We start from the raw sequence: 14,257 nt of genomic DNA on the forward strand, positions 1-14,257 counted from the left end.
ACATGGTGTATGTCTATTAATGGTGTCTGCCTGTAGCCCATGTAGTAATGGTGTCACCCCATCGCCCAACATGGTGTATGTCAGTAGTAATGGTGTCTGCCTGTAGCCCATGTAGTAATGGTGTCACCCCATTGCCCAACATGGTGTATGTCAGTAGTAATGGTGTCTTCCTGTAGCCCAATATGGTGTATGCCAGTAGTAATAGTGTCTGCTTGTCGCCCAACATGGTTTGTCTGTAGTAATGGTGAAGCATTTTTTGCCAGATTTAATAAGGAGGAAAATGGGCTAGAAGAAGACATTGGACACCTAATGTGAAATGAAAAGGGGTGTAACTTAGATTTTTTGGCACCAACAGGGATAATTACATGTGTTATGAGATAAATTTGACTACAGCATACTCTATTTCGAATTCCAACAGTCATGGGTTCTTCTACTACGTGCCATCTGAATGACAAGACACTGTCATGGTGTCACCCCATTGCCCAACATGGTGTATGTCAGTAGTAATGGTGTCTTCCTGTAGCCCAATATGGTGTATGCCAGTAGTAATAGTGTCTGCTTGTCGCCCAACATGGTTTGTCTGTAGTAATGGTGAAGCATTTTTTGCCAGATTTAATAAGGAGGAAAATGGGCTAGAAGAAGACATTGGACACCTAATGTGAAATGAAAAGGGGTGTAACTTAGATTTTTTGGCACCAACAGGGATAATTACATGTGTTATGAGATAAATTTGACTACAGCATACTCTATTTCGAATTCCAACAGTCATGGGTTCTTCTACTACGTGCCATCTGAATGACAAGACACTGTCTGGCCAGTCCCTCCACACTGGAAAATCTATGGAAATTTGGGCCACCACTGGAATCCCAGGTTAGTGAGCCAGCACTGTATTCACTGAGTCACCATGGATTCCTCACACAGCATACATACACCTAGTTGATAAACAGAGCTGTGTAATAATATGATTATTTTGTGACCTGTGATAGCAAAATGAGTTGTAAGACCAGGACCCTCACAAGCCCAATGTAGCCCAGGGCAAAAGTTTCAGTGTTTTGTGAAACCTGGTGCAACATGTTATGATGTTAAAGAAGCTAAACCCCTATGGTTTAAGTCAAAATATTGAATCTGGTTGATCTAAGGTATACATGGCAGTTCAAAAACATATACAATTAATAAAATTAATTAATAAAATAAAATAAAATTCAGAAGTAGTATATCCATATTAGTGTGTTATTTTTTAGTGAAATCTATTTCTATATGTCTTATAAGGATAATGACATTAAATTAACATAACAACATATTACAAAAATCAATTATTATACATACCAATTGGCATCTATTTCATAATTTGGTTTGATTTATATTAATATGCAAAATATATAAATTAGAATATTGAATAATTATTTTAATTAATTGTGATGATAGAAGGCGCAGTTCTCTTGCTGGACACTTCACAGGCATTGAAAATAAGCAGGATGAAAAAAAACGCCTAGAAAGTCATAAACTTTATTACAAATAAATTTCAACGGAAGAACCATCCGCCGATGCATACTTTCACCAGGAATGACCCACGTTTCGCATTTCCTTTACACTACATTTAATAATATCGCAGTCCTCTACGCCATAGACAAGTTGTTTTGACGATGTGGTCTAAACAAACACGTGATTGTTTTACGCTCAGAGTATCATAGCAAGACGCACATGTAAATATTACTCAGGTCGTCTCTCCACTGCGAAATCATTCTACCATGAAATGTAATGGGAGGCTCAGAAAGGGATAAATAATGAAAGAACAGAAAGTATTTGTCACTTTTCGGTTGAAACGACTCGATAATAAATACTATTTTTCACATTTTGCTTCACAATACTCGATAGAAATGTAATGTAAGTAACTTATTAGCACCTTTCCTCGGTGTATCGGTGAATACCAGGACAGTTTTGGTCGGGAGCCGCCACGGCTGGGCCCCTCGACCAAAACTGTCCTGATATTCACCGATACACCTCGGAAAGTGTGCTAATAACTACTACATATTAAGCAAGTCATTTTGTTGACTAATTTCAGTATCATTTATTCTTGTCCTCATTATACATTATACTTCAATAACAAATTATATTTTTATCACATTTCAATCATAATACATTATTCTTCAATGACAAATCATATTTCTATCACATTTCAATCATAAGACTTCATTCTTCCGTAACAAATCATGTGTTACATATGAATTATTATTCTTCCGTAACAAATCATGTGTTACATATGAATTATTATTCTTCCGTAACAAATCATGTGTTACATATCAATTATTATCCTTCCGTAACAAATAATGTGTTTAACACACTTCAATCGTTGTACTTCAACAACAAATCATGTGTTTATCACACTTCAATCGTTGTACTTCAACAACAAATCATGTGTTTATCACACTTCATTCGTTGTACTTCAACAACAAATCATGTGTTTAACATACTTCAATCGTTGTACTTCAACAACAAATCATGTGTTTAACATACTTCAATCGTTGTACTTCAACAACAAATCATGTGTTTATCATACTTCAATCGTTGTACTTCAACAACAAAACATAATTCATTCATACTTAAGTAACAATGCATGAGTTTACCATAACTAAATTATTCTACTTCAATAACAAATGTATTAGGAGAGGCACTCGGGCTAAATATCATCGTGTATTAAAAATTGTTAAGAAAAATAAAGATCAGATTTGTGCAAACAAACTAGCTGATTATTTACTAGAAAATAATTGTAACAACTTTTGGTCAGAGATTAAGAAAATCAACGGATCATGTAAATCTCTTCCTAATACGGTTGACGGTCAAATAGGTGCAAATAATATCGGTAATCTGTTTTGTAATAAATATAAGCAATTGTTCAATAGTGTCTCCTTTGATGAGGGGGATATGTCTACATTGCAGAATGACATTGAGTTTAAATTAGATAAGTGTAAGAGTAATAAGTGTAATAGAGTTCATAGTGTTTGTACAAATGAAGTAGAAAGAGCAGTGAAACATTTGAAACGTGGCAAAAAGGATGGCAATATTGGTCAAACATCAGATCATTTAATTTATGCTTCACATTCTTTCTTCATTCATTTATCGTTACTGTTAACTTCTATGATTACTCATGGTTTCTCACCCAGTAACTTTGTTCTCTCCTCAATAATATCCATCCCAAAGAACAGAAAAAAATCGTTAAATGATTCCAGTAACTATCGTGGTATTGCTCTCAGTAGTATTATTGGAAAATTCTTTGACTGGATAATTTTGAAACATAACAGAGATATCTTCCAATGTTCGGATCTACAATTTGGATTCAAGGAGAAACATTCAACAACCCATTGCTCATTCGTAATAAATGAAACTATACAATATTATAATAATAGGAATTCTGACGTCTTTGTAACCCTCCTGGACGCAAGCAAGGCTTTCGACAGAGTTAATTATGTCCAATTATTTAAGTTACTGCTATCTAAGGGTATGTGTCCTTTAACAGCTCGTTTTTTACTTAACATGTATTTAAATCAGAAAATCAGAGTAAAATGGGGTAACATTGTAACCGAAACTTTTAATGTCAGTAATGGAGTGAAGCAGGGTGGGGTTTTGTCTCCAATCTTATTTACAGTTTATCTTGACGAACTGCTGAATCGCTGTAGGACCAGTGGCCTTGGCTGCCATATTGGTCACGTTTATGTAGGAGCATTGGCTTACGCTGATGATCTCACATTCGTGACATCCAGCAGACAAGCTCTGATTGGCCTACTTAATATTGCTAAACGATATTCAGAAGAGTATGATCATAAGTTCAATCCTGAGAAAACTAAACTTATTTTCTTTTCACATAGCAGAACATTTATTAATCAATTTAAAGACATATGTATTGATGATAAAAAGATAGAAGTTGTCGAATCAGAGAAACATTTAGGTAACACTCTTAACTCCTCCTCACAAAGACAAAACATATTTCATGGTATTAATAGTTTTCTCGTGAAGGTTAATGTCACTATTAAAAATTTTGTATATGCATCATCTAACACAAAATATAAATTATTTAAGACTTATTGTATGCCTCTGTATGGCTGCCAATTATGGGATTTGAACCATAAAAATATTGATAGATTTTATTGTGTCTGGCGAAAAAGTGTTAGGAGGCTTCTTGGTATATCACCACGCGCACATAGCAACTTATTAAGCATAATTTGTGACGATTTGAACATAAAAACCCAATTGTATAAAAGATTTACTAAGTTTTATTTTAGTACAATGTCAAGCAACAATGAATGTTTAAGTATGTGCAGTCAGATCGCTTTAAATGGAAGCCAGTCTTCTATGTGCAATAATATTAATTTTATTTGTAAAAAGTACAATGTCAAGCAACAATGAATGTTTAAGTATGTGCAGTCAGATCGCTTTAAATGGAAGCCAGTCTTCTATGTGCAATAATATTAATTTTATTTGTAAAAAGTATAACTTTAATAAACATGATGTCCTAAATGTAGGAATTTCTTCTGTTTTAAATAGAATAAAAGACCTAGATCGTAATTATTATAGTGATGATGATGTAAGAACAGGGCTTACAATTAGAGAATATATCTCTTTCAGGGACTCTAATCCAAATGAAGCACTAAACCTGAATCAAATTATCAACTTTCTGTGTACTTCATAATCAAAGTGATATAATTATTTGTATATTGATTAATTATTATATATGTATAACCTATGTGTACCATGAGTACGAATAAACTATTATTATTATTATTATTCATCATACTTCAATAATGAATCATATTGTTTTTATCACAATTCAATCATTATACATTCAATTATTTTAAATTTTGGTTAAAGTTGGTGTTGAGTCATAGAGGTGTTACTCTGGTGTTCTCAATACACTAACCGATCCAAAAGAGACTTGATTTCATCTATAGTAAATTATCGGGAAAAGATAAATGAGAATCCAGATTTATGTGATGTTTATCACTGTTTATCCTAACCATGGGTTACTTGAAGAACATGGGTCCCATGTTATACCAGATTCTTCCTTTGAGTTCTGGAAAAACAAGGATAAAACTCATTTTAATCAATCTTATTAAAATACATCATCTGATATACTTTAAATTTATGTTCTTTGTTTTGATTATTGTGATGAATATGTCACAGAATCTTGTCAACGTGCCAATGATACTATAGAGTACAAAGATTTTGCCTTTTTGTACCTAACCTTTATAGACAGCTCAGACAACTTCACTTCTGTGGCCAATCTTCATTAGCCCAGTCGGTGCAAAAAATTAGGATGTTAAACCCATTTCATTTCATTTCTCTTCTGTGGTTATAAGTTTTGCTCGCCAGATAATCTTTCTTTTTTGAGAGTATGGTCTTTTCATTACCTTTCTACTCTCTACTTCTATTTGAAGTTCACATAATATCCCATACCCACTACATTAGAAGATTTTCATAATACGATTAACAGTCCACAAAGCATTCTCAGACTTAAAAATTTACTCAAAACTGTTGGCCTTATTTTAAAGAAAATATAGTCCATTATAAAACTTTTGTTGTTTAATGTATCCAATACGTCAGTAAGAAACTATGTGCAAAGTTTTTTGTTTCTGGATCAAAGATATTTCTCATAATGGGGTAAATTCTTAACTTAAGTCTGAGAATGCTTTGTAAACTCAGTGCTTTGCAAGGAGCTGATACCAGTCATGAACAGTTTATTGTGATGACAAACGAATTGTCCAGAAAGGGAGACATAGAGGAGAACGCCATTAGAGATTAGACCCCATTTGGTCCAACATATTGACTGAAACATATGAATAGTACTGAATCCTGGAATCTAATATTCTCCCAAAATGATTGAAGCAGTGCAGGGAGTAAATTTAGTCAGTTATTCAGATAAAAGGCTGTCGGTATATGAAATTCAGTTTCAACTGAATTCAGCTCAAAATATTGAAATTTAGAATGCATAAAGACAAAGGTTATATATATTCCTACCAAACTGTCCATGCCCTCTTGTGGAATTTCCCAATCAAATACTTCTGCATTTTCTTTAATTCTTTTCGGATTGCCTGATTTTGGTATGGTGATAATACCCATCTGTACACTATAGCGAATCAAAATCTGAGCTGGTGATTTATTTAACCTGTAATAACAAATAATTATCAAGTGAAATGAAAAGACGGTTCATACTCGCACCAGACAAGACGGTTCATACTCACACAAGACAAGATGGTTCATACTCGCACCAGACAAGACGGTTCATTCTCGCACTAGACAAGATGATTCATACTTGTACTAGACAAGACGGTTCATTCTCATATCAGAAAAGACGGTTCATACTCGCACCAGAAAAAATGAAATCGAGACAATAATTAGATATTGCCTACCAACAGCTTTCAGATATTTCCCCCTGAGATCAAATTAAAAGATTTTTCCATTATGTAAAAATGTGCAGCTAGGTCATTTCGGGACTAACACATGGTTCAATTTTATTTCAATAATTTACTTGTGAGTAGGGGTATTTTAGCAGTGGGAGTAACAAGGTTGGACAGGCCCTATTCCTTGTCACGTACAACCAGGGAATCTAAACCATGCCAGTTGACTCAATGGCACCCCTTATGATACAGTGCGCATGTTCTAACCATTCAGCCATCCAACCCCCCCCCCCCCCCAATACTGGCAAACGAACAATAACCCTTTTCTCATTATTTAATATAATTAATTATCAAAACAGCTGCCAGGCAGGATACGCCCACATTTTTGAGAGATGGATAGAGAACGAGCTACAATCAGGGGCCATAATTCAGGAAGTTACTTTCCAATTTGCGCGAATATCGAAAGGAACCGAGATCTTTGGGTCATAAGCATACATTTCAAGTTTAAACCAAATCGGATAAAAATTGTGACCTCTACAATGTTCACAAGCTTAAAAACTGATTTTTTGTACAATCAGGGGCCATAATCCATGAAGTTACTATTTCGATACATGCCAATATCGAAAGAAATCGAGATCTTAGGGTGATACGTTGAAATTGGATAAAAATTGTGACCTGTAGACTGACGGACGGACAGGGGCGACAACAATATACGTCCACATGAAAATGTGGGCGTATGAAAACATGATTATGTGTTCAGTTCTATACACACACATCATGAGTTGATATGGATTTCTTTATCTGATGTTTACAGCTGTGCGGATGAGATCATTCGTAACTATGTTTAAAATGGATTTGGGGAAAAATTTGCCAAATTCGGTCAATTATTAAGATATGGTCCTGACTGACTTATATGACCAATATGGAACCTATGTTGCCTACACACCCAGTAGAAGACGGTCATGGAGGAGTGAAGATCACCGTAACACCAACATACAGTATTCACATTTATATACAAATAATAAACTCACTGTTTTGACAGTCGCACAACGTCTGGGTCATCAAATTTTTGTTGTCTGACAACTGGACAATAACCAACGACAACTATATTTTTCTCACGACAGAAATCCACGAGTTTTGGTCTCCTCTGCCAGGGATGAAACTCTATTTGATTGACGGATGGGGTTGGCATGCCAGCATCAAGTAATCCCTGTATATGATGAATTCCAAAGTTGGACACACCTACTGATCTGAAAATCAAATTTTCAAATCAAAATAGAGAGAAATGGGGTTTAACTTCCACACTAACTGGTTCAGATTAGGACTAACATATTGTATATTTTTATTACAAAATATTCACTTGTGTGCAGTGAGAGGAATGACATAAATTTTTCCGGCTGTAGGATCGATGGTTTAAAAAGTGGGATAAATTCTATTTTACTCAGAATCTTGTTGCCATGACAACTTTACCCATAATTCTAAAAGGCCACCTTGATGCACTCAATTTATACTGAAACAAAATAACATGACAGGGACAGACTGGGAAATCATGTAGTTCTGTTCAACATTCCTCCACCATTCCTGTGGTGGAGCTGCTGTGACTCAGTGGCTAAGGTGCTGTCTTGCTAACTTTAAGGTCCCTGGTTCAATCCCAGCGTTGGCAGTGGTGCAGGACGGAGGGTCTATTGAGGAAAAGTGTCTAGTCATTCTGATGGGGCAATAAAAAGAAGCTCCTGTGTACACCTTGGCATGCACATAAAAGAAACATTGACAGTTGGACTTTAATTGCTGTCTGGGCAAAATTTCCCCCATAGCATACATACTACATGACATATGGTCATCTTCATTATCCCAGTTGGCGAAGAAAAGTAAGACACATTAAACCTTTTTTATTCATTGTAACTTGTGGCTTACCAGTAATTAAAAGACCGATAAATGTATATAGTCTCCATAGATGAGATTGAAAGTTATGAGGTTTAAAGTCCACTAAACACAAACTAGGTCATTTCCAGACCAACATATCTAGATTAAGATAAGAGGATACTAGAAATAGCCTGCTTATAAGAAAACCAGTGATTGTTTACCATAAAAATTGTGTTCTGTTAACATGAAATTGGGGGGGGGGGGGGACTAACGCCAAACTTTTCTGAGCCTTGCTGGACTTTTTAGAGAGAGAAATGGGGTTTAAAGTCCACTCAATACAAACTAGGTTATAGGGGGACTAACATGGTTCAATTTTATTTCACTAATTTGCTTGCGCATATGGTCTTTAGCGAGGCTGGACAGTACAAGCTGGGAATTGAAAGCACACCAATCAGGTCAATGACAGACCTTATGATCTAAAGCACACACGTTATTAAACCATTTAGCCATGCATCTAACACCCAACCTCCCAGTCTCCGCGGGAGATGTAGATGGGTTAATATTAAGTGTATAACATACCTTACTAAACCTTGTTGTTTCAATTCTAACATAGCTTTATATGTTTCAACATTACGCCCTTCATTTGGTGAATGTATCAATAGTTGATCAACATAACCACAATCTAACCTACAAATCATATACATAATATTAACATCATATAAAATATAAATATATTCTGGTTCACAGATACTACATATAGTCGTGAAACAAGGTCCATAACTCTATAAATAATTTACAGGAATTGTTGAAATTCAATAGATTCTTTGCCTCACTAATGTAAACAAAATACACGATCTGTTGACAAAAAGCCCCCAACAAAAATGGAAACCCTGCAACCCACATCAGGATTTTCATATCAATATTCATATCTATATATAAATAAATATTGTTAACATGTTAGTGAGGATATATCTTTGTTTAATTTACCTTTTAAAAGATGCTTGGAACGATTTTTTACTTTCTTCGTAACCATGGCAATCGTGCCATATTTTAGTTGTAATAAATATATCTTCTCTTTTAAATCCTGATCTCTTGATACCTCGACCAACATCTTCTTCATTTCTTTAAAACATCAAAAATAATATAATACATCAAATGAAATATAATACAAAATCAAATCAAATCAAATATAATATATTAAATGAAATATAAAATACAATACATGAAATGTAAAATATAATACATGAAATATAAAATATAATACATCAAATGAAATACAAGGAAAAACACCTACACCTAGTTGTTCAGATTGTAGGGAAATCTGAGGTCTTTGAGTGGCATTTAGCCAGTAGGAAACACATTAACAGAAGACAATATTTATGAGAAACAATCACTAGTTTTTATTCTAAATGCACAACGTTGCGACAAAGTATCCCACTATCGTTATCAAGCACACAATGGCTTTTAGTAAACTTGAGGTCAATATCTTTTGTTTATATAAACATTAAACAATATATTTATTCAGATTTGTATCTGAATAGGGATTGGGGAATAGGCATAGCCTATATTAAACCCCTCTCCCAGTTGGTGCAGAAAGGTAAGACATTTAACTGCAATTCATTTAATAAACTAATAAGGGTATCCTATTCAAGCGACTGAAACCATTGTCTAAAAATGATACTTGGAATAAGTCGACATTATCAAATAATGGTTCCTCAACTTTATGAAAATTGTTCTTTTTTTTAAAATAAATGATAATGATTGCCTTGATTTTAGTTATTAGCTTTCAATACCCATAAAAAACTGCAGTATCAATATATCTATAACCCAGTTGTAAAGCTGAAACTACTGCATTTTCAGCTTCTTTATTGGCACCAGATTCACTCAGAAATGTCCCCAATCCAAATAAGGGCATGTCCACTCCATCATTCAGTTTAACAGTACTGCTTAAACTAGTGGCAATCGTCACAGCCATTTTCTTCAAATATCTGAAAATGTATTTTAAACAACTACAATAAAAAATATGCTTGACATTTCTCTAGACATTAAATTGGCAAACATGAGGCCATTCATGAGACAATACTGCTCAATAGTCAAGGATATTCATTCATCAAGCACTATTTATCTGATAAAAAGAGCAGATTAATTTCAAACTCTTATCTACATATTATGGTATCTGGACAAACCATGTGTAAAATATAACCTTGTCCTAGATGGGAAATCATGTTAGGCTGAGAGGTCAGGGAATGTCTTGCTTGGGTTTGAATCCTAATATGGGCCTAGAAGAATGTTCTGATGGCTGATTGGTTAGCATGTGCATCTGTCATTGCATCAGCTGGCATAGTTTTGATTCCCTGGTTGTACGCGACAAGAGTAGAGTCATCTGTCTAACCTTGTGGGTTTCCTCCGGGTTCTCCAGTTTCCTCCCACAGCTAAAGACCCCTATGTATATGTGCAAGCGAATTATTGAAATAAAATTGAACCATAGATAAGATAAGATAAGATTTTATTGTATCAAAACACCCATTGAGGACAGCATACAATATAAACATGTACATAAATTTATAACAATATGACAAATAATATATATATTTACAAACAAGGTAAATGATAATTTTAATCTAGAATATGGGATAGGAATGCTAGAAGAATTACATGAATCGAGTAATAAAACATGGTATGAAATATATTAATACATGGAAATCTCGATAATAATTTTGATACAAAAGGTCTACACAATATATGTTCTTAGATTCATTGCAGTGATTGCATGAAATACAAACGTACTAACTGATTTTGCAACTGGTTTAATAGATTTTCTAGAGAATATAGGGTACCGGTAGATAATTATCTTTAAATGTTGGGTATTATGTGAACAGTACATAAATTTTCATACAATGAACATTCTAGTAAAGAATGACCCAGTTTGTGTCCAATGGAGGTTAAAACCCATTTCTTTCTATCTCTCATTTGTCAGTGACACTGCAAAAGGCCGTCATGGAATGCTGAGTCATTCGGGTGGGATATAGCCCACCTGGAATTGCAGTGCAAGCACCCTAATAAAAATTACTCGTCTTGGTTTGTCTCAAAATGACCTTTGCATTGTGTTGAAAAGAGATTAATATCTGGTATAGCCTACTGGCAGCTATTTGTTCCATACATAAACTGTCTATTCACTATTAGTATTGCCATATTGGGCTCATTAATCTATGCCCAAAAAATTTTATGATCTCGGATGGTCACTGCAGCTAATCACATGAACCCCTTTCTGGAGCAGTTCCAACAATAGCTCATATTAAGCGAATACAAAGCTCAGGACTTCATCTGCTATATTATATTATTATATAATTCCTGTGAAAACATATCATCATTCATTATATTTGTCTATAATTTCAACAAAAAATTCAATAATTTTTACTCTAAATTCAACATACCCAATAGTTCTATGGCTTATTTAACTATAAAATGGTGGTCTTGTTAATTCCCAATTCCGATTCCCACTGTCACTGCCTCTGTCACTTTCAAAAAAGACCTCTAAAATAATATCACAGCCACCAGTTCAAATCTTCTGGAAACATTTCTTTCTAATTGTTTGTCTTCAAAGACGAAGAGTTCCGACTGATATTTGACGATGTTTGCCGATCGCGTGTTTATTTTGAAGAGTTGTATAAAATGGCGGCTACTTTTACAAGTCCATCGCAGTTACTGCCGCTTGGTTTGTTTAAATTTTAATAATAAGATTTGACCAGTTTGTTTGGATGAATTATTATATATTTTACGTGTTATTCTTCAAATATGAAATGGTTACCATACACAATTGTAGAACTATAAGTGATATTTCGTGGTCAATTGTTTAATATTTTGTTGTGTCGATGGGGTGAAACGACCACCAAAAATGTAACCGTGTTAATTAATAACTGCTGATGTTTATTATTGTCTTTTTGCCATATATTAAAGGGCCAATCCCGATTATATTTTGGAGAATAAAACTGGTTAATTTTGTGTTAAAATCACTTAAATCCTCTACCCTAGGGCCAAGCAACTAACTCAATATATTTGATACGTTTTCAAACAACTTAAACCCGTCAGTCTTAATCTGGAAGTGGGGACCGGTGCCCAAAGCTGTATTATGCAGTGTCTGGATAACACCAGCCTTTTATTTTATAAAAATAATGTGTAGGTGGAATTTACTTTTCGTTATCAAGTACAGCACATGGGTCATTCACTGTATAAACCTCTAAAGGTAGGGTGACCCGTGCACTCTACAGAAAGTTGGTCTCGACACGGCTAAATGTGCATGCTTCAGTTGCGTGTCTCGAACTGATTTCTGACTACCCCGCACTCTCTTTGAGTCGATAAATAACCATGGCACGTGCAATTCTCTACAAATATATCAACTATTACAGCCGTAAAAAATCTATTGTTGACGATTTTGAATAGCAGTAAAATTTAGCTTCTTGGTTATTACAGCAGCTTTAGAAATTACGTTTGTTTTATTTTTTAAATTGCTTTATCACTAACTGTACCGTTAAGAGCGGCTTCTTTTGGTTTAGTACAAATACTATCTCTGAATCACTTTCTTTAGCAGGAACATGATACTAGCAGTAGTTTCATTTTACATTTACAAGTTTCTTAAAACAATTGTTGAGTTGTCTAAAGTGCTTATTTCTAAATTCAATTTCTTGTTCTAGCTCTCTGTTATGTTTCGTAAAAAAGTAGTCTTGATTATCCCGACCTGTCAATCAGACGTAGAATGGTCGATAGACTGGTTAAGCGAGACTAATTTCAAAACAAGGGCACGTAACCTATCTTTTACTCAAAAGTGTCTGGATGTTATGGACGACACTTGGAACCAGTTTTCAGTCTATTATTTATAGATGATTAATGGTCATAGCTTATTAAGTACAACATGATCGTTTATTTAGTGACTATAATTGTGTGAAACTGATTTGAGGCTTGGCATATATATAAATATTGTGGCGTAATTGTCGAGATATTTGGAGATATTTATATATGGTGGGTCACCCTACTAAAGGAACGGGAATCGATTATCAGGTCACCCAACGAAAGAATTGACCCAAAATCTTAAAAGGGTTACGTGTCCGGATAAGCAGTTTTGACGTTCACGTCCAAATGACTCAATATTTTGAGCTGAAATTTTGAGACAGGGTAAATACACCATTTCTCTATATTTAGGTGCTTAAATTTCATACATACTCAGACTTTTATTTTTGAGACTCTGTTCAATTCGGGATAGTCCCTTTAAAAGCTACATGTAATTTATGAATCTCATTTCACAGAATTGGTAGACAAATGTATTGGATCAAGAATACACATTATTATGAAGAATGACATAGAAATAGTGGGTACTTTTTGGGGTTTCGATGACTATGTCAGTATCCTTTATTTATAGAACTTCAATATTACCATATAGATATATTATTCACTATCGTTCTGTTAATATTTTTTTTTACAGTTCATATAATATTAGAACTGGAAGTAGAACAATACACTTTTCTCTATTGCTAAGTATTTAGCGATTATTTTAGTAGCAAATATATGCTCTTTCTATTGTGTGAAGAAAATGTAGAAAGTTTGTTCATTGTTTTCCTGAGTGACAGCTAACATCATGTAAAATGGTGTTTAATGTCCTACTGTTCTTCTGTGACTGGGCTATGAGGAAAATTTTGCCTTGACAGCGGCGCTATTGCATACGCTTGTATCAAATTTCAACTGTCATGGGTTCTTTGACCTACGCGGCCAATGTATACACGGGACCCCATTTTTTTTTTCTCACATCCAAACAACATACATTGTCCCTTGCCAGGCCCTCTGTCATGCACCACTGACAAGCGGGAGCCAAGCCGAAAAATCCAGATAATCTTTCTTGGCCAACATAGGGCTCGAAGGACCTCTAGGCTAGCGAGCCAATGTCTTACTCTCTGAGCCACATGATCAGAAGCTATTAAGATGTAAGAGACTACTACAAGAGAAGTTGATGCCAC

The 14,257-nt window shown here is 34.6% G+C and overlaps 1 protein-coding gene across 1 annotated transcript; it reads right to left on the reverse strand.

Moving 5' to 3' along the window:
- Positions 1-4,307: 4,307 nt before the first annotated feature.
- Positions 4,308-11,010, reverse strand: LOC126807732 (glyoxal reductase). Its single transcript, XM_050532505.2, has 7 exons — positions 10,988-11,010; positions 10,046-10,240; positions 9,240-9,374; positions 8,832-8,939; positions 7,421-7,639; positions 6,010-6,157; positions 4,308-5,065 (listed from the first exon to the last, which is right to left on the reverse strand). The coding sequence occupies exons 1-7, from the start codon at positions 11,008-11,010 to the stop codon at positions 5,000-5,002; spliced, it is 894 nt and encodes a 297-aa protein (XP_050388462.1). The 3' UTR covers positions 4,308-4,999.
- Positions 11,011-14,257: the final 3,247 nt, after the last annotated feature.

This window comes from Patella vulgata, chromosome 9 (assembly GCF_932274485.2).
Source record: "Patella vulgata chromosome 9, xgPatVulg1.2, whole genome shotgun sequence".
Classification (NCBI taxonomy): Eukaryota; Metazoa; Mollusca; class Gastropoda; family Patellidae; genus Patella; species Patella vulgata.